The 23857-nt window shown below is 46.1% G+C and overlaps 1 protein-coding gene and 1 pseudogene across 1 annotated transcript; both read left to right on the forward strand.

The window, feature by feature from the left end:
* The first annotated feature begins 8211 nt into the window (after positions 1 to 8211).
* Positions 8212 to 11281, forward strand: LOC147957512 (uncharacterized; annotated as a pseudogene).
* A 2791-nt stretch (positions 11282 to 14072) lies between these two features.
* LOC147957513 (B3 domain-containing protein Os03g0212300-like) lies at positions 14073 to 15049 on the forward strand. Its single transcript, XM_087531723.1, has 4 exons — positions 14073 to 14135; positions 14225 to 14507; positions 14600 to 14755; positions 15015 to 15049. Exons 1-4 carry the CDS (start codon positions 14073 to 14075, stop codon positions 15047 to 15049), a joined length of 537 nt encoding a protein of 178 aa, XP_087387849.1.
* Positions 15050 to 23857: the final 8808 nt, after the last annotated feature.

Below are 23857 nucleotides of genomic sequence, written 5' to 3' on the forward strand. Positions count from 1 at the left end.
CATGTAGACATTCAATTTCAGATTCACCTGCTACGGAGGGCTGCTAGCTGATCTGGTGGGCGTGGCAAGGAGTGGCAATAGGATGTCTTGGTAGTATACACAACTGGTAAGGGCCCCGGCGTACAACTTGGTTTAGTCCGGTGGTTGTGTGAGGCTGCGGCTGGAAGCCGTATGCCGGCTAGGATGGCATCGACGACTACGACGCCCGAGGTTGTCGTTTTCGTTCGTGGAGGAGTCATCGTGGAGCCTTCACACCTCACACGTCCAATTGTGCTCCGAACAAAGTGGTCAGATTCGATGGATGTTGCCGGCGACGCATACTGGCAACATCACTGGATGTAGCCGGAAGGCTCCTTTGTGAGTTTCGGCAATTCTTACTCCACCCAGTTTGCCTTCAATGATGAGTTACAATCTATGGACGGCGGCTTGACGCAGAGGATATGGTTATGCAGCGCCGATGGTTGATCTAGTCAAACGTATGTAGCTGCCCGTTGCGTGAAAAAGTGGTGACAGAGACACATTATGGGCTTCGATTTGGTGGTACTTCTCAGAGTACCCTGTCTTGAGCTCCGGGGGTGAAAACCCTACGTTTGACCAGAATTAGTTAACCTGTCAATGATGATGTTTTGCATCGTTACCTTATTGAAGGCATTGCTCGGACATGTTCTTCAGGATGAAAACCCAGATTCCAGCCTTTGGTGGTTGAATCTGGTAAAGGTGGCGTTTGAGCAGCGTCCCCTGGCAATTCAAAACAACTTTGTTGTATCTGATATTGGAAGTGCTAGCCCGTGCAGGGTGCAGGTGCATGGGTTAACGACTAGTAGAAATAACTAAATAAATGAGGTTTGATCCGTTAATTACTGTGTCATCCCATGACTAACTCCACGTAAAAATTGATCCTCTAATCACGGCAGTCCCGTACGGAAAAAATCTTGGGCTCTTGCATGCGTTAAATTGCTTGCATATAACGGAAAAACTGCTAAAGAATAAGCATGCGCATATTTATGGCTAAGTGTCTAACACTCGCACCCGGGACGGCGCCACTGCTTCACGTTGTTCCCATGTGTGAACCGTCCCCGTTCTCGACAATGCAGTTGTTTCCATGGTGTCCAGAAGCTCGCCGGAGTCGTCTCCCGAACGCCGCCGCCGCCGGTCCTGTCGGTCCGGTCAGAGCCTTACCTCCGCCGGTCCGGTCCAGGAAAAGAGGACCGCTGCCCTGCTCGGTCCGCTCCGGTTCTGTCCGCCGGCGGCCGGTCTAAACGACAGCTCGATCAGGGAGACGACCGGCCCGGATTATGTCCACTCTGCGTTCCTGTCGCCGAAATGGATAACCAGAGGAGAGAGGAACCACTCGTTTGACCTGCTGGGAAGGTGGGAGATGCTAGCCGCACCTTGTCTACCACTTCCCCAAAAGAGCATTCTTGAACACAATGCCATTCATTCCGCTCCTGATCTCAATGAAGTAGATACGTAAGAAACCTAAGCTTCTCCACCTTTGTATTGCTGGCACTAGTGGCAGGAAATGCTTGTTACCTCTGCAGTCTCAGCTCCTGCTACTTGGTTACCAGTTGAGCCAATGTTCCCAATGCATCTCATTTCTGTTACAACATCAGTGTGCCAAGAATATCCTCCACTCCACCTCCACGTAGCTAGCTAAGAGCTCATTCACATCCAATCAAACTGAAAGAGCTACAACAAGAGATGGATTTTCATATAAAAAGTTTAAGTGATGACCTGCTATATGTAGGCTATTGGGTTGTGTGTGTGTGTGTGCACGTGCGCAACTTCAGTTGTATGCCCTAGTGATGGAGTATTTATCCTGCGACTATGATATTGTAAGTGGCATGTAATAAAATCGCTGACTTTTGCCTTTTAGACTAAGAACTAGTGCAATGGCTCGGCCATGTGCACGAGTGGACAACATAATCTCAACTCCTAATGGAGGAGTTGGTAGCCTGGTACGGTCTTTTTTCGTCCGGTTTTATTTCGTCCCACCTCTCACCACCCCTTCCGCTGGTTTTTCTCCCTCCCATTAAAAAACCAAATCCCATTAAGTGGATCTTGTTTTGTGCTTGCCTTGGCAGGTGCTGATTCAATTCAATTACATAAATAACAAGTAATTAAGAATTCAAAAATCGCATCATATATGTGAGATCAACTTCCTAAAAGACAGACATAAGATATTTCTTCATAACCTTTCAAGACAAAATCAGATATTACCGCATAACAAATCACTACTCCGGCGCGCTATGCCATTTATTATTATCTCTACTATTAATTGGCAATCACAAGTTTCCTAATATAACAAAAATGACATATATTTTTTCTTATGGGCGTACGACCAACAGGCTCTCAGCGACATAGCCGAGCACCGCTTGCCAACATGGACAACGACCGCGATGAGCTCGCGACATGGGCAATCTAGCGTTCACCATGATGGATGATGACTATGCTCTACATGATGTGCACACGCCGACTGTTGTCGAAACGTTCGCGGGTGAGGACAACATGACACACCATTGGTCAGGTGGTTCATGCTATTGTAGAAAAGAGGGGTGTTCCAAGCATAAGAAGGAAAAAGAACTAAAACCACCAACTAACACTAGTAGAAAACGGGCCTATTGTCCCGGTTCGTAAAGGCCTTTTGTCCCGGTTCTTGAACCGGGACTAAAGGGTCATTACTAATGCCCTGACCCTTTAGTCCCGGTTCTAACCAGAACCGGGATAGATGGGCCTCCACGTGGCCTGCGCGCTGAGCCCAGGCAGGAGGGCCTTTGGTCCCGGTTGGTGGCACCAACCGGGAACAATAGGCATCCACACGTCAGCATTTCTGCGGCTGGGATTTTTGTTTTTTTTGAAAGGGGGGGAGGGGGTTGGGGGTTTGGGGAGGTTAATTTAGGTATTTCATATATTGTGTTAGCTAGCTAATTAATAGAGAGAAGTGTCCTCTCTTATATATGTCCGTGCTTGGTCGACGGTACATACTATACATACGAGAGGACTAGACACGCTAGCTAGCTAGTAAGCAAACGAAGGAAACAGAAGATCGTCATGAACATATATGCATCCAGAGAGAAGTGATATAGACCACCTCTCCTTCTCCGAGAGATTGGTCGAACAACAAGTTCTCGTATATCTATCCGACACTACCAGCTACATATATACAATAATTATCTCTTACAAATATAATCTCCTAAACTACGGACACATGGTCCACATAGTATTCTCCGTCTTCAGCGATCACGTGGTCAAGAAAGAATGCCACCAATTCCTCTTGAATTGCTCGCATGCGATCTGGTGGTAGGAGTTTATCCCGCATCCGAAACATCTAATTTTAAGAAGGGGATCAATACATATATATATATATGAATGAATGAAACTCAACACAAATGATGGTAATAAAATAAAATTGTGAATATTGTTATTTACGCACTTCATATTGTTCGTCAGAGTAGCCCCGCTCACAGGTTGTGTGGCGGATGGACTCGCAAACATAGTATCCACAGAAATCATTCCCTTGTTCCTGCAACAACCACTTTACAAGAAATAGAGGTCAATCAAACTGATAAGTAAGAATGTCAAATGGTATTGATGAAACTAGCGCTTGAATCACTAGGAGATGCGCGGAACATGCTACTATAGTACTTACTTTTGGGTGTCTAAATTCCAGCTCCTTCGGCAGTCCCGGAGCTTTTCTGGTGAATTTTCTCCAAACCCTGCCAGACAAAGAAAACAATTACTTGATATCAGAAATGAACAAAGTTGCTGATATGGTGGATAATGATCGATTTAACTTACTTCTCGAGCATTTGAGTCATGTCCGCATACTCCTGGGGATCTTTTCATTTAGAGTCCAAGACAGTTACTACTCCCTGCTCAAGCCTACACTACTAGGGAAAAGCCTATACACAGAATCTTACCAGCAGCGCGCTTTAAAATCAGGCGCTGCTGCTAACTAGCAGCAGCGCGGGCCATAGAAACTCGCTGCTGAAACAAGTTTATCAGCAGCGCGTGCACTCCAAGAAGCGCTACTGCTAAAATTCCCACGATGCCGCCGCGAGGCCAGTTATAGCAGCAGCGCTTTAAAATAAGCAGCGCTACTGCTACGTAACGTAGCAGCAGCGCATTCAGGCAATAATCGCTACTGCTAAATTAACTACAAAAATTTAGTCCCACCTCGCTCCGTGAAGAGAGTTTTACCCACCTTAAATATTTTTCTTCTACAACTTTGACAAGCACTTGGTCTTCATTGAACTCTATGTGTAGGATCTGTGGCCGCAATAGGAGTCTTCGCCAGTTCTTAAACGAACCGGCGAGGATTCCTATTGACAAATCAGATTGTACACAAAAAGACCATTGATGATCAATGTATTTTTTATGCCTATGTCCATTTTTACATACTGACACATAGCAGTAGCGCGTTCAAGGCGAAAGGCGTTACTGATAGGTTGCTTAGCACTAGCGAGTTTACCTATAGCGCGCTACTGCTATGCCGTTGCATCTTTCCCCCACTAGCTAGCCTCATCCACAGATCACACTCACACACACTTGATCACGGTCTCCTCCTCACCCCCCCCCCGCGCCGCCGGTCCTCCCCCGTCGCCCCTCCCCCGATTTGCGCCGCTGTCGCCTCATCCTCCTGGCTGGACTCGGTACCGGCCTCCTCCTCCGTCCTTCCTCCACTAGCCGCTGGCCGCCCCCTCCTCGGTCCGCCTTCCTCCTCGATCCGTCCTCCCTCCACTCGCCGCCGGCCGGCCCCTCCTCGCTCCGCCTTCCTCCTCCGTCCTACTATCTTCTCCCTCCTCGAGTCGCCCCTCCTTGTCCCTCCTCCCTGATACATTTTGATTTAGTAGGCTTTCATATGTAACATTTTGATTTAGTTGATATGATTCAGTTGATTTAGTAGGCTAGTTGATTTAGTTGATTTAGAACATTTTGATTTAGTTTATTTAGTAGGCTAGTTGATTTAGTTGATTTAGTAGGCTAGTTGATTTAGAACATTTTGATGTAGTTGATTTAGTATGCTAGTGGATTTAGTATGCTAGTGGATTTAGTTGATTGAGTATGCTCAATTTAGTTTTTTTGTAATAAGTTTTTTTTGGCAAAATGTAGGTGCCAATGTAGTTAAATTTGCCACTTGTTTCCTGTGAAGTGAATTTTAATCCTCTGCTCATATTGCTTTAGGAAAATGGCGCCACCACCAGCACCACTATGTCGACTGTGCAAGTCAAGGTGCGCCAGCAGCCTTGCAACTGGCAAGCTATTCGGCATCTACTTCCATCCGAGTTTTCGTCATGCGGCGGTAAGAAATTAGATGAAATGTAAAAACTATATTATTTTTAGTGTTGGCATTACTGCATTGTGTCATTTTGCTTTTCTTACACAGATCGTCCCATGAAATGTGAGGTTGAAATTCAACAAGCTGACAGGAGACACTGTGACATTTGAGGCTCCTGGGGGGCGTACACTATGGAGGTCGAGAAAGGACGCAATATGTCGCAGATTGGAGGAGATGGATGGGCCCGTTTCCTCGCTCGCATGCGTCTTACTGGTGGTGAGTTGATCAGATTCTCCTTCAGAGCAGAAAGACCCAAGCTGGTTGTCATTTATATCAACCTGATGGAAGATGATGAAGATGACGAAGATGATGAAGATAATGGGGACCCACTCAATGAAGATGATGAGAACCCACTTCATGAACCCATCATAGCTCAAAGAATGAGGCTGAGCGAGGAGGAGGTGTGGAACCTATGGGACATAATTCCGCCACGTGATGACTTTGTCGGGGTGCCATTCGTGACCCGCCTGACAAGTACCATGGTCGATCGGCATGAAATGGTATGTTATACGTATATGCTTAGTGAATCCGATGATATGCTTAGTGTAGAGTCCATGATATGCTTTGTGGAATCTAGTCGATGATATACTTTAGTGTAGAGTCTGATCACATGCTTATTAGTGTAGAATCGAAGGAACTATTAATAGTGTAGATAATCCATATATATACTTATTAGTAGAATTCATGATTAATTAGTACAAATGCGTAGTACTGTGTCTTTTGATAGTGTAGAAATCTAGACTTAATAGAAATATATTTGCAAGAGTATGTGTGAGGCTGTTTATTAATTGATATGTTTTTCTTATTCAGAGATTGCCAAAGAACCTATCTGTGAGTTGTGGTATCGAGCCTGATGAAGAAGGCTCAGATGGACTATGCCTTACCGCAAGGGGCTCCGTCACCACATGTACTTACCGCATGGGCACAAATGGTCGCACACAGTTGAACTCGGTTGGGTGGAAGAGATTCCTCGTTGTCAAGAATCTTCGTGCTGGAAAGGCCATCCTAATTACTATCATGAACACCCACCGCCCAGGCTTGAGGATGATGATCGTCGTCGATATCATCTAGAACTACATATGATGATCGTCGTCGATATCATGTAGAACTACATATGATCATCGTCGTCGATATCATCTAGAACTAAATATGATGATTGTCATCGATGTCACCTTGTACTACTTGAGGATGCATGTTGAGTATATATGAAATTTTTATCTAGTGCTCCCTCGGTTCCAAATTACTCGTCGTGGTTTGAGTTCAAATTTGAACTAAAACCACGACGAGTAATTTCGAACCGAGGGAGTACTACCTAGTACCTATAATGCTTTATGAAATTGATATCTAGTAGTACCTAGTATCTGGAAATTGCAGTTTAGGAAATGGTGAAAGATATAACAGTCACTACAAGAAATATGTCAACTTATGACCTTCTGTCAGTGACCCTCGAAGAATTGGTCATAAATTATGACCATTTTAGACCAATTGGTCAAAAGCTGTCTGGGGGGGCTCTAAACCCTAAACCATAACGACCATTTTGGTTAGAAAGGTCATAATTTCATTAGAGGAAATGGTCGTAAAGCTAGTAGCACTGTCCACTGCCTCATGCGTAGCTGATAACGACCAATATAAAATGGTCACTACACTTGAGTTTGAATGAATTAGGATGATTAGGCAGCCACCTCAGCAACCTCGCTTATGTCGGGGGACACATTGACAGGCGGGACCCATTTGACAGATGGGGCCGAGCGCTTAATTCGCCCAAAAAAGATGCACGAGGCGGGACTCGAACCCACGACCTCGCGCTTGGTTGGCTCGCATGCTACCGCTGGGCTAGAGAGGGACAGTTGCTCGCATCTGGGAGTTTATCTATACATTCTATAGAACTACGGCTCTCTCGTATCATTGACAAGTGGGACCTTCCGACCAGGTGGCATCGAACAGAGCAACGATTTGCAACACTGACAGGCGGGACCCATTTGACAGGTGGTTGAGCGAGCGTTTAATTCCCTAAAAAGTATGCGCTAGCGGGGACTCGAACCCACGACCTCGCGCTGGGTTCGCTCGTTCATTACCGCTGGGCTAGAGAGAGATTGTTGCTAATGTGTGGGTAGTTTTCCATATAGTATATAAAACCACGGCTCTCACGTACTAGTGACAAGTGGGACCTTCCGACCAGGTGGCGGCGGGTGGCATCGAACAGAGCAACACTTAGCGTTTTTCTAGGTCTTCCGACCAGGTGGCGGCGGGCGGCGGCGGAAGCAACCAGGTGACCTCGCCCACGGCCTCGCCGCAGGTGACCTCGCCCACGGCCTCGCCGCAGGTGACCTCGCCCACGGCCTCACGGCGGAAGCAACCAGCAGGGGGCGGAGGCGGGGGCGGGGCCGGCAGCGGAGGTGGGGGCGGGGCCGGCAGGGGCGGAGGCGAGGCAGGGCGTGGAGGTGGGGGGCAGCAGGGGCGTAGGTGACCGACGGTGGTGGGGGCTCGCCAAGCATGGGGGACGCCGCCGCCGCAAGCACACCTCCCGGTATGCACCCCTCACCTCTTCCCCCCTCTCCTCTCTCGTCACCCGAGCAGTGGGAGATGGATTTCAGTCAGATGTTCTTCATCATAGATGAATTTTGTTGATGCACTGTTAGTAGTTAGGAGATAGCTTGCTTGTTTGGTAGATAATGCATAGATGAATTTTCTTGATGTGTTGTTAGGAATTGTTCAGCTTGTTTGTTAAGAATTCTTCAGGCCTTGTGGTTAGGCAATTAGCATATAAAATTTTCTAGAATTTTAGCTTCCATTACTTTCATCCATTTTCATTAATTAATGTTGATGCACTTAGATTGATTTGCTAAGTTGCAACAATTTGTTGTCTTTGGCAGATGGACAGAAGCTGGATTAGAGAAGGAGTTAGAAAGTTTTCGAAAGAACATATGAAAGGAGTTGATGATTTCATGGCATTTGTTCGGGAAAATTTTGCCAACGATGCTCACATTCTTTGCCCATGTTGTGAATGCCTCAACCGTCCAAGAATGGCTCAAGGAAGAGTGGAAGATCGTGTGCTTCTTAATGGGATGTCCAGCACATATGATAGATGGATATATCATGGAGAACCTTTAGACAGACAACCTCAACATTTTGAAGCTGGTACAGAGGCCCCTCATATGATGAGTGGTGGTGATGCTGGCATTGATTTCATGGAAAAGGTTTTGCGAGATAATGCTGTTTTGGAGGAAGAGGATGGGCATGAAGATGATAGGATTCCTGACCTATTGAAGGATTTGTACGATGCTGAAGATCGTGCTGATGGACAGAAATCATTGTTTGCTGAGGTGTTAGAGGAGGCGAAGCGCGCAGCTCATGAAGGGGGTAATTTTTCAAGATTTACCTTCACCGTGAAGTTACTCCACATCAAGTCTTTCTACCGGATTAGCAATGCCGCATTCAACGCAATACTCCGTCTTTTGAGCTTGCAATTCCCTAATAGTTGTGTTCCCAGATCTTATGATGAAGCATTGAGCATAATCCGCAGGCTGGGGTTAGGTTATGTGTCAATACATGTGTGCCCAAATAACTGTGTCTTGTTTCGCAAGGATTTAGCAAAGCATGACAACTGTCCAAAATGCAATGCATCTAGGTGGAAAGATGCTGATGGGAAGAAGTCAATACCGGAGAAGGTACTGAGGCACTTTCCCTTGATACCAAGGCTTCAGCGGATGTTCATCTCGAAGAAATCATCGCGTGAGGTACAGTGGCACAAGCTGAAGCGGCAACCTGTGGATAATGAGCTGAGCCATCCAGCGGATGGAGAGGCATGGAAAGAGTTTGACCGTATACATTTTGATTTTGCTGCAGATCCAAGGAACATAAAACTTGGCATTGCCACAGATGGGTTTAATCCGTTTGGGAACATGAGCACGTCTTATAGCATGTGGCCAGTTTTTGTGGTGCCGTACAACCTGCCACCATGGGCATGCATGGATCAGTCCAACTTCATGATGTCATTGCTTATCCCGGGTCCAGATTCTCCAGGAAAGGATTTTGATGTCTTTATGGAGCCCCTCGTAGAAGAACTGCTCCAGCTCTGGACTGGTGTACCTACATACGATGCCTTGAGTTCGGAAGAAAAGTTCAATCTACGTGCTGCGATCATATGGTCCATCCATGATTTCCCGACTCTGCACACTCTGTCTGGGAGGATCACAGCGGGTTATCAGGCTTGTGTCCATTGTGACAAAGACCCTTGCTCAAAGAGAATAAGGAGCAAGATATGCTATATTGGGCACCGCCGCTTTCTTCCCCGAAACCATCGCTGGCGAAGAAGCAAAGATTTTAATGGTGAGAATGAAACCCGTGACAAGCCAGTTGAATTCTCTAAAGAAGAGCTGGAGCAGCAACTTGAAAAGGTGAAAGATGTGAGACCAGGAAAGCTGGCGAAGAAAAGAAAGCGTGAGGAAGGTCAATGTTGGAACCGGAGGTCTTGTTTGTGGGACCTGCCATACTGGGCTCATCTAAAATTAAGGCATAATCTCAATGTAATGCACATTGAGAAAAACATATGCGAGAATCTGCTAGGGATGTTTCTGAACATTGAAGGGAAGACAAAGGACACGGTTAGTTCTAGGCTTGATTTGGAGGACATGGGCATAAGAGAAGATTTGCATCTACAGCACAATGAAGATGAAGATTCATTTGAAATTCCACGAGCATGGTATACAATGAATAAAGAACAAAAGCTTGCATTCTGTGAATTCCTAAGAGCGGTGAAATTTCCAGATGGTTATGCTGCTAACCTAGCAAAGTGTGTTACTTTTGATGGATTCAAGCTTTCTGTACTGAAAACCCATGATTGTCACATCCTCCTCCAAAGGATTTTACCGGCGGGCCTCCGAGGAATCATGCACAAGGATATATATGAAGCGGTTGCTGAGCTGGGAAATTTCTTTAGAGAACTGTGCTGCAAAACCCTCAAGTTAACTGTCTTGGAAAGACTTGAAAAAGAAATCCCAATTATTCTTTGCAAGCTCGAGAAGATTTTCCCTCCAGCTTTTTTCACCGTGATGGTCCATTTGGCGGTGCACTTACCCAAAGAGGCAATGCTTAGAGGCCCTGTGCAATACGGTTGGATGTACCTAATCGAAAGAAGGCTGCTTACTTGTAAGCATTATGTGCGAAACACAGCAAGACCTGAAGGTTCTATTGCTGAAGCATATGTCGTTGACGAGTGCTTGACTTTTTGCTCTAGATAATTTGGTGATGTGGAAACAAGATGGAACCGGCCGGGCAGAAATAGAGAGCGGTCTGATTCGCAAAGTGGTGTTGTCTCTGTTTTCAACCATGGTGTGAACTTTCTTGGAGCCTCACAATACTTGGAGGCTGGTGATGAGTATGACAAGATGGTTTTGTTTGTGCTCAGCAATTGCGCCGAGGTTCTACCATATATCGAGTACGTTATATCTTGTGCACTCATTATATATATATATATTTTTTGCTTGGGTTGGCACCAGCCTAATGTTTTAATTCACATGTTTTGTTGGCATTGTAGGAAATGCAAGGAAGAGTTAAATCAGGAAGAAAGCAATATCAATGTTGATAAAAGGGTTGCCAAGGTGTTTGCTAATTGGTTTAAGAATCATGTGAGATCTTTAGCCACATGTTTTATGTTTTCTGTGTTATTCACCCATTGTTAAATACCATTGTTTGCTAAATGGTTTATTTGTGCAGATTGGAAAGTTGCATGAGGAGAAGAAGGTCAGTGATGATCTATTTGCTTTGGCATGCTTACCGGATAAGCGAGTGAGAGTGTATTCAGCATGCATTGCTGATGGTGTCCGGTACCACACCGTTGACCGCGAGGAAAAAAGGAAGACACAGAATAGTGGAATCATCACTGAGGGGTCACATGATAGTGAGATCATTGAGTTCTATGGTCAGTTGAGAAGCATCGTATAGTTGCAGTACAACTCTAGTGGAGGCATCCATCGCTCGGTTGTCTTATTTCGCTGTGACTGGTTTGAGCTTGGTAGCAAGAAGAGGAGAGACTCTTTTGTCAAATATGATGGCCACTTCAAAAGCATCAACACTGCAAGGTGCTGGTATAAGAGTGATCCCTTTATTCTAACAACACAAGCAACAATGGTGTTTTATCTGCCAGACACTCTTTTGCACGGAAAATGGCGAGTTGTGCAAAACTTTCAGCATAGACACTTGTGGAGTGTGACTGAAACTGAAGTGGAAAAGGGCCCCGGTGATGGTGGACTAACATACCAAGATGATGACTCTACGGAAGTTCCATTGCAAGCTGATGATGACTCTATGGAAGTTCCGGTGCAAAGCAGAGTGCGAAGGGACCAGGAACGTGTGATCATTGGTGCTGCAACAGTTGAAGGCATCAAGAAAAGAACAAAGGTGGTAGAGGATGGACATGAAAGCGAGGATGAGGAAAACCGAACTGATCATACTATGCTGCAATATTGTAGTGATGATGAGGAAAACAGGAGTGGGCATAGAGTTCCTTGTTTTCGTATCGACGACGATGAGTAGCGAAGGTAAATTTGGTCTCCTTGGTGATCTAATGCTATTTTGTCTCCTTGGTAGTTGTTGTTGATGTGATCCTGATGTAGTTTTTGTACTACAAATCTCTCCAGGTACCAAAATGCATGAGACTGTGTAGTGATGGAGAGGCAGATGATGGTTGAAGATACAATGCAAAATGATGTAGTTTTGGTGACGGAAGATACAATGCAAAATGAAGATGTTGTTTTGAATGAAGAAGCAAAATGATGAACTGAAGATGTTGTTTTTAGAGCTGTTTTTCTCAGTTTTGGTGATCATGTAGTTTTGGTTGTGATGTAAAAGATTGCAAAATGATGTTGTTTTTGGACTGAAGATGTTTTTTGAACTGAAGATGTTGTTTTTGGTGAACTGAAGATGTTTTCAGAGCTGTTTTAACTGAATTTTTGGGTGCGCTCCATCAGACAGCCATCTGATCCCACGCGCGGCCCCATTTCATTGTGAGCAAAAAATATGCGCGAGCGGGGACTCGAACCCATGACCGTGCGCTCGTTTCACTGTGTTTCTACCAATGGCTAGGAAGAGGCTACTAGTCGTCCACTCTATGCCATCTCTTTTCAAATCATGAAACCAGTTAAGTATCAAACACAGACCTCGCTTACAAGTGGGCCACTCGACCAACTCACTGACAAGTGGGCCATTTTGCTACTCTACCCACTCGACCCTTTTCCCCTGAGCTACCAAAAAATATTGGGCGAGTGGGGGCTCGAACCCACGACCTGTCGCTTATTCCATTGTTTTTCTACAACTGGGCTAGTTAGAGGCTGTTGGTTTTGTACTCTATGCCAACCCTTTTCAATATATCAAAACAGAACTCGCTGACAAGTGGACCCACTCTTTGCCCCACTCCTCCTGTCCACTTGACCCGCTCCTCCTCTCCATTATCCACTCGACCCACTCCTCCTCTCCGCCGCTGGCATCCCCTTCTCCTCCATCGACGGTGACGACCTCCCTGGCGAACCACTCCTCCATCGACAGCGACGGCCTCCTAAGGTATGAATCTGCCGAGTCCTTCCTGTTCCTCTTCCTATTGATTAGATTAGGGTTCCCTGGCGCATGCTGATTAGGGTTCCATTGTAGATAGAGTAGTAGATCAAGAGGAGGCACCGTCCACGACACCGACAAGGCCAACAAGCTCAAGCAGTCGCCGTCCCCCCAGGTCCGTTCTGTTCCCCCCGTGTTCTTTGATTTGCTTTGTTTCCCCCATGTTCTTTGTCGACAAGGCCAACAAGGCCAACAAGCATGCTGATTTAGGAGTTACTCGTATTGTGCCTGCGCGTATGGCTAATTTAGGGATTTTGCAGACTGAATTAGGCATTTAGGTTTAGGTCCCTTTTGGCCATGTTCAGTTGATGTGGTGCTACCTTGCTAGGTATGCTAGTTTCCCTGTGGTTCTCTTCACAGTGACGTAGAATTCATCAGAAATAGAAAAGGCAGACCGAAGGGGGATAAATGATGCCAACACTTATAATGTTGCAAGTGTATTAGTATTTTCCAATTTTGTTTGTTTGTTTTTAAAATAAACATGTTTATATTTGTCTAAAAAGAAGCAACGGCACACTGGAGCAGTTAAACTTGTAGGGGATCTAGCCTCTAGTGGCCTTTGGCTATATAAACCCTAGCAAAGCAAATTAAGCCAATAGCTCTGAATCTCTGAAATTCTAGTGTTAAATTCAGTTTTGTACATGACTATATCGGTGTCAAGCCAATAGCTTTCATGCGCATATCGACGACTATAAAGCTGTTCAGTTTTGTACATGACTGTATTGGGTAGGTGTGTTTAAATTGAGAATCTAGGGTTCAGTTCTTAAGTGCTGGGTTCTAACAAAATGTAGCACATGGGAAGATATGGTCCATTCATAGTAGATATGGTTCATTGTAGATATGGTCCATTTATAGTAGATATGATCCTGATGCTGTGTTTGCCATTTATAGTAGACATGGGCACATGGGCAGATATGGTCCATTGTAGATAGAGTAGTAGTATTCCAAATGTTCACAAGTGCATTGCTTTTTTTCTCACTTTTGCTATCATAAATATCCACAAGTGCATTGCTCTTCTCATTTTTATCACTTTTGCCATCATAAACTTGGTTCTGTTCCTATTTATGTCCAGTCCTGTTCACAAGTGCTTCTTCCTCTCCTATTGCTTGTTTAGAGTAGAAGTGAGATGGCTGGCTTGGATGGTTTTGAGTTCTTCGAGATCATAATTGAGAAATCTTGCAGTAGGCAGGTATATTTATCATCACTCATTTCTTTATCATCACTCTGCTGTCTAGTGCTTGATTGCCACAATTAACCACTGCTTGACCCTCGCTGCAGAGGCCGCCTGACAAGTTTGCGAAGATGCTCGCGGGCCATGAGCCCCACAAAGTGAAGCTGCGGGAGGCCGACAGCGGGCTTCACAGGCTGTGGAAAGTGTTGGTGGTGTTTGATAGTGAAGGCCACATGTACATAGGGCCCGGCTGGGAGCATTTCGCCCGCGCCCATGAGCTACAGCTCGGGTACTTCCTTGTCTTCCGCTATGACAGCAACGCCATGTTCACCGTGAAGATGTTCGACAACACCATGTGCCGCATGTACTACCAGCACGACGACGATGCCAGTAAGCTCTCTGCCTCTCTTCTTCCTGTCCTTTTGGCTTCCTCTACCTGCACGATGACAACACCATGTTCACACTTTGTTGCATTTGGCCAGGCAATGGGAGCAGCAGCGGGGATGACGAGGAGCAGAGCGGGGATGACGACGAGGAGCAGAGCGGGGATGACGAGGAGCAGAGCGGGGATGACGAGGAGCAGCCTATTCTGGCTGACGACGAACATTCTATGGTGGTGGTGACGACGACCCTGCTATGTTGGTGGCGGATGACGACCTTGCTATGGTGGTGGCGGACGACGACCTCGCGATGGTGGCGGCGCCTGCAATCCCACAGATTGGCGACAGGACCATGCCAATTGTGGTAGAGGAGTACATCCGCGTTGGGATTCGCCACTCTGAGCGCATCAGGTTGATGAAGGAGAAGAAGGAGGAGTGAAGGTGTTAAGAAGGTGTTCAGCATGTTAGGTTTAAGCTTGTTAGTGTAATATGAACATGTCAATGTTAAGTATGTCAGGTTTAATTTTGTGCATGCTCATGGATGCTGTATGACAGTGTCATCTAAACAAGTCATGTTTTTAACAATGAATATTCAGTTTGGTAATTGATGGGAATTGAAATTTTTTATGCATGCTCATGGATGAAAGATAAAATTATGGGTTTTTGTGCATGCTCATGTATGAAACAATATAAGTTTCATTTTTTGAATGCTAAAAACATGACTCAAACCCTAGCCACGGACGACCGCCGTGACTAAATCCGCCAGTTTTTGAAAACACCGTACAAATTCAAAGGGTGTGTCTAGGGCACATCTAGATGTGCTCTAGTTATTGCACATCTAAGTGAGTGAATCAAGCATAAAGAGAAAAGAAAAAAGAAAAAGGAAATATCCACACGAATCTCGACATAAGATCAATGCCTATCTCAAAGTAGGCCCTATTTTACAGACAGTCGCCAAAAAGCATGCATTTCTGACCCTCGTAGCTACTCCCGGCAATTCGGACCACCTTCGGCCGATTCAGCTGGAACCGGCTGGAATTTGAACTACGGGTCCTCCATAGCTTGCCCGTTATTTTCACTAAAAATGCTTTTTAGCTTCACAGGCAGGCATTCCATCACAGAATCGACAACAGATTTGCACGGCTCAAACCCTAGCCACGGACGGTCGCCGCGACGAAATCGGCCGGTTTTTGAAAACACCGTAAAAAATTCAAAAAAAATCAAAAAAATGGGAGACCTCCGCGTCACATCATCAAATGTGGCCTACCAACTAGAAAAAATACTAAACTTGCAATAGCAGCGTTTTCTTGAAAAAGTGTTCTCAAAAACGACCTACCACGAGCGAAGATTCATGGCTTTCAAGCCAAACTAGCAATGATATGGCCGCATCCGTTGAATAGTTTCTGATAATATGCCCAAATTGGGCGCATGCCTCCGTCTTGTGATGGCAAACAATGTTGCCAAAGCGAGGTTCCAACTTGTTTAACAAAAAAAACCGTTTTTCATTTTTTGAATGCAAAAGACATGCGTTTTTCGTGAAGCGGCTACAAGGAGGGGCACCCCAAACGGCGCCATTCCATGTCTATCTCAAAGTAGGCCCTATTTTACGGACGGTCGCCAAAAAGCATGCATTTCCGACCCTCGTAGCTACTCCCGGCAATTCGGACCACCTTCGGCCGATTCAGCTGGAACCGGCTGGAATTTGAACTGCGGGTCCTCCATAGCTTGCACGTTATTTTCACTAAAAATGCTTTTTAGCTTCACAGGCAGGCATTCCATCACAGAATCGACAACAGATTTGCACGGCTCAAACCCTAGCCACGGACGGTCGCCGCGACGAAATCGGCCGGTTTTTGAAAACACCGTAAAAAATTCAAAAAAAATCAAAAAAAATGGGAGACCTCCGCGTCACATCATCAAATGTGGCCTACCAACTAGCAAAAATACTAAACTTGCAATACCAGCGTTTTCTTGGAAAAGTGTTCTAAAAAACGACCTACCACGAACGAAGATTCATGGCTTTCAAGCCAAACTAGCAATGATATGGCCGCATCCGTTGAATAGTTTCTGATAATATGCCCAAATTGGGCGCATGCCTCCGTCTTGTGATGGAAAACAATGTTGCCAAAGCGAGGTTCCAACTTGTTTAACAAAAAAAACCATTTTTCATTTTTTGAATGCAAAAGACATGGGTTTTTCGTGAAGCGGCTACAAGGAGGGGCACCCCAAACGGCGCCATTCCATGTCTATCTCAAAGTAGGCCCTATTTTATGGACGGTCGCCAAAAAGCACGCATTTCCGACCCTCATAGCTACTCCCGGCAATTCGGACCACCTTCGGCCGATTCAGCTGGAACCGGCTGGAATTTGAACTGCGGGTCCTCCATAGCTTGCACGTTATTTTCACTAAAAATGCTTTTTAGCTTCACAGCCAGGCATTCCATCACAGAATCGACAACAGATTTGCACGGCTGAAACCCTAGCCACAGAGAGACTTAATGAAAGAGCTGAGCTATATAGAGAGACTTAATGATAGAAGTAGTAGTACTTACAGACAGTAGCAGGTGACCGTTGCTTTATCGAGGGCCAATTGATTGAAAAACTGATAGAACTCCTCAAATGGAATAGGCAACAGATCAATTCCAACGAGGTCATGCTCCTTTTTAACTCTCACATACAAAGTACTCCTCCCCCAGACTCTCTGCAGATTTTCAAGTACCAATCTTGCAATCTTCGCATCATCGTTGATAGAGATCTTTCATCTTTGACGAGAGGCTTCCCGTACTCATATCTCTGTATCTGCACGTCCATGAAATCATAATGTACATCATCAGGCAGGTAATCTTCAAGATTGCTATAACCGGGCACCATCCTCGGATCGACGATGTCGCTAGGCACCTTGAGCGGGGGGCACGATTGATTCCCTTGTTCGCCGGTCTGGGCAATTTGTTTCCCATCTGCTCATCGTTCTTTCATCCTTTGATCACTGACTATACTTCCCGACCGCTCCGCTTCGGCCCATGTCTTTCTAATAATGCGCTCATAGTTGCCTTTCGGCGGAGACTTGGGTGGTTTTCTCAGGGCAGCCAGAGTGCGCTTCTCTTTCACCGGATCTACCTTCTCCTCCGGAGGTGGATATCTCTTTGCTTTCAACCCTTGAAACCAATCCTCCACTTCGGTTCGCGCGATCTTCGCGTTCTCCTCCGGGGTCCTCTCGTATGGTAACTTCTCTGGAGTCTTCAGAGAAGGACCGAATCTGTATGTCCTCCCGCCTCTGGCTGTACTGCTAGACGCCGGCAGAGCAGACGGAGCGGCTGTCTTCTTTAGTTGCTTACGAGGCGGAGGAGAAGGACTACGGCGCACCGGAGTAGCTGCCGGAGCGGCGGCGGGTCTCTTCCGCCCTTGCTGATGAGGCGGAGAAGGAGGAGGCTGGCTGCTCGGGCGCGCCGGCGCAGGCGGAGAAGGAGGCGGAGCGCCGCCACGCGCCGGAGAAGGAGCCGACCGAGTGCCCTGATCGTCACTCGCCGGAGGAGGAGGCGGTGGAGGAGGCGGAGTGCCCTTAATCGCCGGAGGAGGAGGAGGAGGAGGCGGAGGCGTCCAGTTCGGAAGGTTGATGAGCTCCTTCCGCCATAGGCATGGAGTCTTCAGAGAAGAACCCAGCCGAGTCTCCCCTTCTCCGGTAGGGTGGTCAAGCTGGAGGTCCTCAAATCCCTCCGTTATTTCATCCACCATCACCTTAGCATATCCTTCTGGAATCGGCCGGCAGTGAAAAGTTGCGCCGGGTTCAGTAGGAAAAACAGAGCCGACGACCGCTTTGACCTTCATATTAATCCATTGCGTCATAAGGTGGCAATTTTGAGACTCCGTGATAGCATCCACGGGATAGCTGGCAGGAGCCGTCAAGACATGCTCCAGCTGAAGCAGCTTGGTGGAAGCCACACTGCTTCTCCGCTTAGATGGCGGGGTAGCTTCGGGGGAAGCTTTGGCAGTTCGTTTGCTGCGATTTGCTTCTCGTTCCTCTATCGCTTGTACCCTTGCGTGCAGCGCCTACAGTTCGGTCTGCTGCACTTTCTTCCTCCTCTCGTGGCATTTGTAACCGCCTGCGTCCGGAAACCCAGCCTTCCACGGAATGGAGCCAGGCGTGCCTCGTGTCCGTCCAGGGTGCTCAGGATTTCTGAGGGCCTTTATGAGCTCGTCGTTCTCTCTGTCTGGAAGGAACGTCCCTTTCTGCGCTGCATCGATATAGTACCGAAGGTTCTTGAAGGGTATGTCAAGTTGCTCGTCCGTCCAAACGCACTTCCCTGTTACAGGGTCCAAGGATCCGCCAGCCCCGAAGAACCAAGTCCGGCAACAGTCTGGCCAGTTCATTGTCTCTAGTTCGATCCCTTTATCAAGCAGATCAGTCTCAGCCTTTGCCCACTTAGGCCGGCCTTTGAGGTAGCCACCTGGCCCCGTGCGATGGTGAAGCTTCTTCTTCGCAGCATTTTTCTTGTTTTTCTCCGACATCTTCTTACTCTTATCCGATGTCTTGTGGGCCACAAATGCGGGCCATTGATCTCTGATATTCTCATATTTGCCAATGAATTGTGGTGTCTCTTCTTTGTCGACAAACCTTTTCAGCTCATTCTTCCACCTCCTGAATAGCTCTGCCATCTTCTTAAGAGCAGCAGACTTAATTAATTGCTCTATAACCGGCTTCTCCGGATCCTCCTCTAGCGGTAGGGTGAAATTTGCCTTCAGCTCATTCCAAAGATCATCTTTCTGCATATCATTGACATAAGACACCTCAGGGTCTTCTTTAGCCAGGTTAAACCATTGGTGGATGCTGATCGGGATCTTGTCCCTAACAAGAACCCCGCACTGAGCAGTAAATGCATCCTTTGTCCGGATGGGTTCAATTGGTAGGCCGTCGCGCGTGATTGCTGTGATCTCAAACCTTTCATCCTCGCGCAACTTTTTCTTCGGGCCTTGTCTCTTTACCGAAGTTGTGCTCGATCCGGAGGGCTAGAAAAAAGAAGAAAGACGAGAGTTAATTAATATGTGCACATACCAAAACAATGAATGCATCAATTAGCTAGTCTTAGCACAGGCTTAACTAATATATTTACCTGGCCGGACTCTGTTCGGTCACCGGAGCCGTCACCCTGTTCTTCTGGACCTGCTTCTTCACCCTGCTGTTCTTCCGGACCTGCTTCTTCACCCTGCTGTTCTTCTAGACCATCATTGTCGTTAAGATAACACGACATGACATCACCTCCATCTAAGATTATGTCCCGCAACCTCTCTTCTGCTTCCTTGTCTCGTCCGTGCTCCATTGTTTCTTCAAATATATATTACAACATGGCAATTATTACACAAACATGACATCACGTGGATATATTAGTTTGGGTGTCCTCGAGAGTTTTCACTGTCGGAGTTATCCGGGAGGGGGTAATATCGACAACGATGAGATACATACACGGGAAAATAATGTTATCGGGGGGAGCGGGTATATCGACCCCCCCCACGTGTTGAAGTTATCGGCAGGGGTTTATATATATCGACAACGACGACATACGTACATGGGAAAATAATATTATCGGGGAGGGGGTATATCGACCCCCCACGTGTTGAAGTTATCGGGAGGGGGTATATCGACCCCCCTCGTGTTGAAGTTACCGGGAGGGGGTAATATTGACAATGATGAGATACATACACGGGAAAATAATGTTATCGGGGAGAGCGGGTATATCGACCCCCCCCACGTGTTGAAGTTATCGGGAGGGGTTTATATCGACAACAACGACATACGTACATGGGAAAATAATATTATCGGGGAGGGGGTATTTCGACCCCCCCCCCACGTGTTGAAGTTAGCGGGAGGGGGTATATCGACCCACCTCGTGTTGAAGTTATCGGGAGGGGGTATATGACAACGATGAGATACATACATGGGAAAATAATGTTATCGCGGAGCGGGTATATCGAACCCCCCCCCCCCTCGTGTTGAAGTTATCGGGAGGGGTATATCGACGACGACAGACCCGATAAAACATAACAAAATGAAGAAGAAATAAAAAGAGGAGAAGAAGAAAGGAATAGCTAGAGGAGAAGATCGAAGAAAAAAAAGAAGAAAAAAAAGAGGAGAAGAAGAAAGGAATAGAGGAGAAGAAGAAAAATAGAATATATATTCTATTTTCTCTTCTTCTCCTCTATTCCTTTCTTCTTCTCCTCTTCTTTTTCTTCTTTTTTCTTCTTCTTATTTATTTCTCCTCTTCTTCCTCTCCCCTCTTCTTCTCCTTTGTTCCTCTTCTTATTTCCTTTTTCGTCTCATTCTTTTTCTTCTTCTTCCTTCTTTAAAATACATGAAGTAGTATTGCCTAATTCATTGTTCATATGAATATACAAACATTTGCATATTTACAATAATTAATATCACCAAAAAAATCTATGAACAGAAAAAATCCTATTTTTTCTAAAAAACTATCTTTTGCATATATACATGAACATATATATACACAGAGAACATATATACATATATATAAAAAACAAGCATATATATAAAAATGCTAGCTAGGTAGGGCGCCGGCCGGACCAGGAGGACCGCGGGGTCCGCGGCAAGGATGGCGACGGGGCAGTGGGCGCGCGCTCGGGGTAGGGGGCGCGGGCGACGGCGAGTGCGGGCCGGGGTGGCGCGCGTCGGGGAAGGGGCCGGCGCGGGCGACGGTGAGGGCGGGCCGGGGCAGCGCGCGTCGGGGCAGGGGCGCGGGCGACGGCGACGGGGGCGGGCCGGGGCGGCGCGCGTCGGGGCAGGGGCGCGGGAGACGGCGACGACGGGGGCGGGCCGGGGCGGGCGGCGTCGGCGTCGTCGGGGGCGGCAACTGCGAGATGAGAGTGAAAATTTCCTAAGTGTCAACTTATATAGCAAAGTCTTTAGTCCCGGTTCGTGGAAGCAACCGGGACTAAAGGTGGGCATTAGTCCCGGTTGGTGCCACCAACCAAAGGCCACTTTTCAGCAGCCCAAAGGGCGGGAAGCGGCGGCCTTTGGTCCCGGTTGGTGCGACCAACCGGGACCAATACCCCTTTTAGTCCCGGTTTGTGGCAGCAACCGGGACCAAAGGCCTTGTGCTCCTGCGCCCGCGTCAAAAGTTTAGTCCCGCCTCGCTAGTTGAGAGGGGTGCACAGTGGTTTATAAGCCCCACTGCCGCAACCCTCTCGAGCTCCTCTCCATTGCAGGCTTACGGGCCTAACTGTCACTGCTATGCATGTGGGCCTACTGGGCCTCCTGCGGGCCTGAATCCTGGCCCATGGATGGGTTTCTAGTTGTAATCAGGCCGTGCGGGCCCAGTAGGTGGCACTTTTTTTTATTTTTTTGTTTTTTTTGTTGATTTATTTATTTTATTTTGTTTCTACTTACAACAAAATACTTATTGTTGCTATTTTTATTTTTTTCCAGTTTTTTTGTTTTGTTTTCTGCATTATTTATTTTCTTTTGCTTTTGCTTTATTTTTTAATTCTTTATGCTTTTAGTTTTAGAAAAATTATAAACTTTTTGTTAATGCCATTAGTTTTCAAATTTGAAAACATTTTTTTGTTTTTTTGTTTTCTTTGTTGCTTTATTTATTTTATTTTGTTTCTACTTACAACAAAATACTTATTGTTGCTATTTTTTCAGTTTTTTTGTTTTGTTTTCTACATTATTTATTTTATTTTGTTTTTTTGCTTTATTTTTAAATTCTTTATGCTTTTAGTTTTAGAAAAATTATAAACTTTCTGTTAGTGCCATTATTTTTCAAATTAGAATAGTTAAAATTTGAATTCTTTGAAATTTGTGTGAATCACAAGTTTGTGATTAACTTTACTAAAAAAATGAACATAGATGCGCCTATAGAGAAAATTCAACCTAAATTTATAATCAATTTCTATGAATTTCAGAGAAATTCACTATGAATTTAGGTCAAATTCCCTGTATAGGGGCATCTATTTTCACTTTGAGAGGAGCTCAACAAGGCAGAGAGGGACGGGCTTATAAACCGGTGTGAGCGCCCTTTGGTTGGCGAGGTGGGACTAAATTCTGAGCGCAACAAGGACCAACCCTTTAGTCCCGGTTTGTGGCACAAACCGGGACTAATGGTCATGGGCCAGGGGCGAGGCGCATTGGTCCCGGTTCGTGCGTGGAGCCGGGACCAAAAGGTCCAGACGAACCGGGACCAATGGCCCATGTGGCTGCCCTCTTGAGAGTGTTCTGGGTGAGAACATTGTTGACAAGGAGCGAACCGGGATTAATGGTATTACGAGGGCCAAACCATAAGACATTAAAGCATTTGAAATGAACTCTGAAAAAGTTGGCATAGCATGTGCATGTACAAAACGGAGAATGGTATCATACTCGTCTGTTACAAAGTTGGCATGGTATCATCATAATAGTTGCGGGAGAAAGGCTTCACTTTTTCTTCGCTTGTGTCATTTGCTTATTGCGCCGTAACCATGGATAATCTTCATCATTTATCAGGATGCTTGGGTCAGCCTTGACTTTGAAGGGAGGAATTTCATGAAACTTTTCATAATCTTCAGACATGTTTGTCTTGCCCTCCACTCCCACGATGTCCCTTTTTCCTAAAAGAACTATGTGGCGCTTTGGCTCATCGTATGATGTATTCACTTCCTTATCTTTTCTTTTTCTCGGTCTAGTAGACATGTCCTTCACATAGATAACCTGTGCCACATCATGATTTAGGACGAACGGTTCGTCAGTGTACCCAAGATTTTTCAGATCCACTGTTGTCATTCCGTACTGTGGGTCTACCTGTACCCCGCCTCCTGACAGATTGACCCATTTGCACTTAAACAAAGGGACCTTAAAATCTTGTCCGTAGTCAAGTTCCCATATGTCCACTATGTAACCATAATATGTGTCCTTTCCCCTCTCGGTTGTTGCATCAAAGCGGACACCGCTGTTTTGGTTGCTGCTCTTTTGATCTTGGTCAATCGTGTAAAATGTATTCCCATTTATCTCGTATCCTTTGTAAATCAATACAGTCAAAGATGGTCCCCTGGACAACAAGTACAGCTCATCACAAACAGTGCTGTCACCTCTAAGACGTGTTTCCAACCAACTACTAAAAGTCCTGATGTGTTCACATGTAATCCAGTCGTCGCACTGCTCTGGGTGTTTGGAGCGCAGACTGTTCTTGTGTTCATCGACATACGGGGTCACCAAGGTAGAGTTCTGTAAAACTGTGTAGTGTGCTTTAGACCAAGAATGCCCGTCCCTACATATTATTGAGTCCGCTCCTAGCGTGCCTTTTCCAGTCAGTCTCGCCTCATACCACAATTTAGGGAGACCTATCTTCTTAAGGCCAGGAATGAAGTCAACACAAAA

Source organism: Triticum urartu, chromosome 7A, assembly GCF_056163025.1.
Source record: "Triticum urartu cultivar PI428250 chromosome 7A, HENAU_Tu73, whole genome shotgun sequence".
Classification (NCBI taxonomy): Eukaryota; Viridiplantae; Streptophyta; class Magnoliopsida; order Poales; family Poaceae; genus Triticum; species Triticum urartu.

Coding starts and splice junctions, on each gene's coding strand:
- LOC147957513 (XM_087531723.1), top strand. CDS start 14,073: ATGGCTGGCTTGGATGGTTTTGAGTTCTTCGAGATCATAATTGAGAAA. Junction 14,136..14,224: donor AGAAATCTTGCAGTAGGCAG/GTATATTTATCA, acceptor CCCTCGCTGCAG/AGGCCGCCTGACAAGTTTGC. Junction 14,756..15,014: donor GGTGACGACGACCCTGCTAT/GTTGGTGGCGGA, acceptor TAAGTATGTCAG/GTTTAATTTTGTGCATGCTC.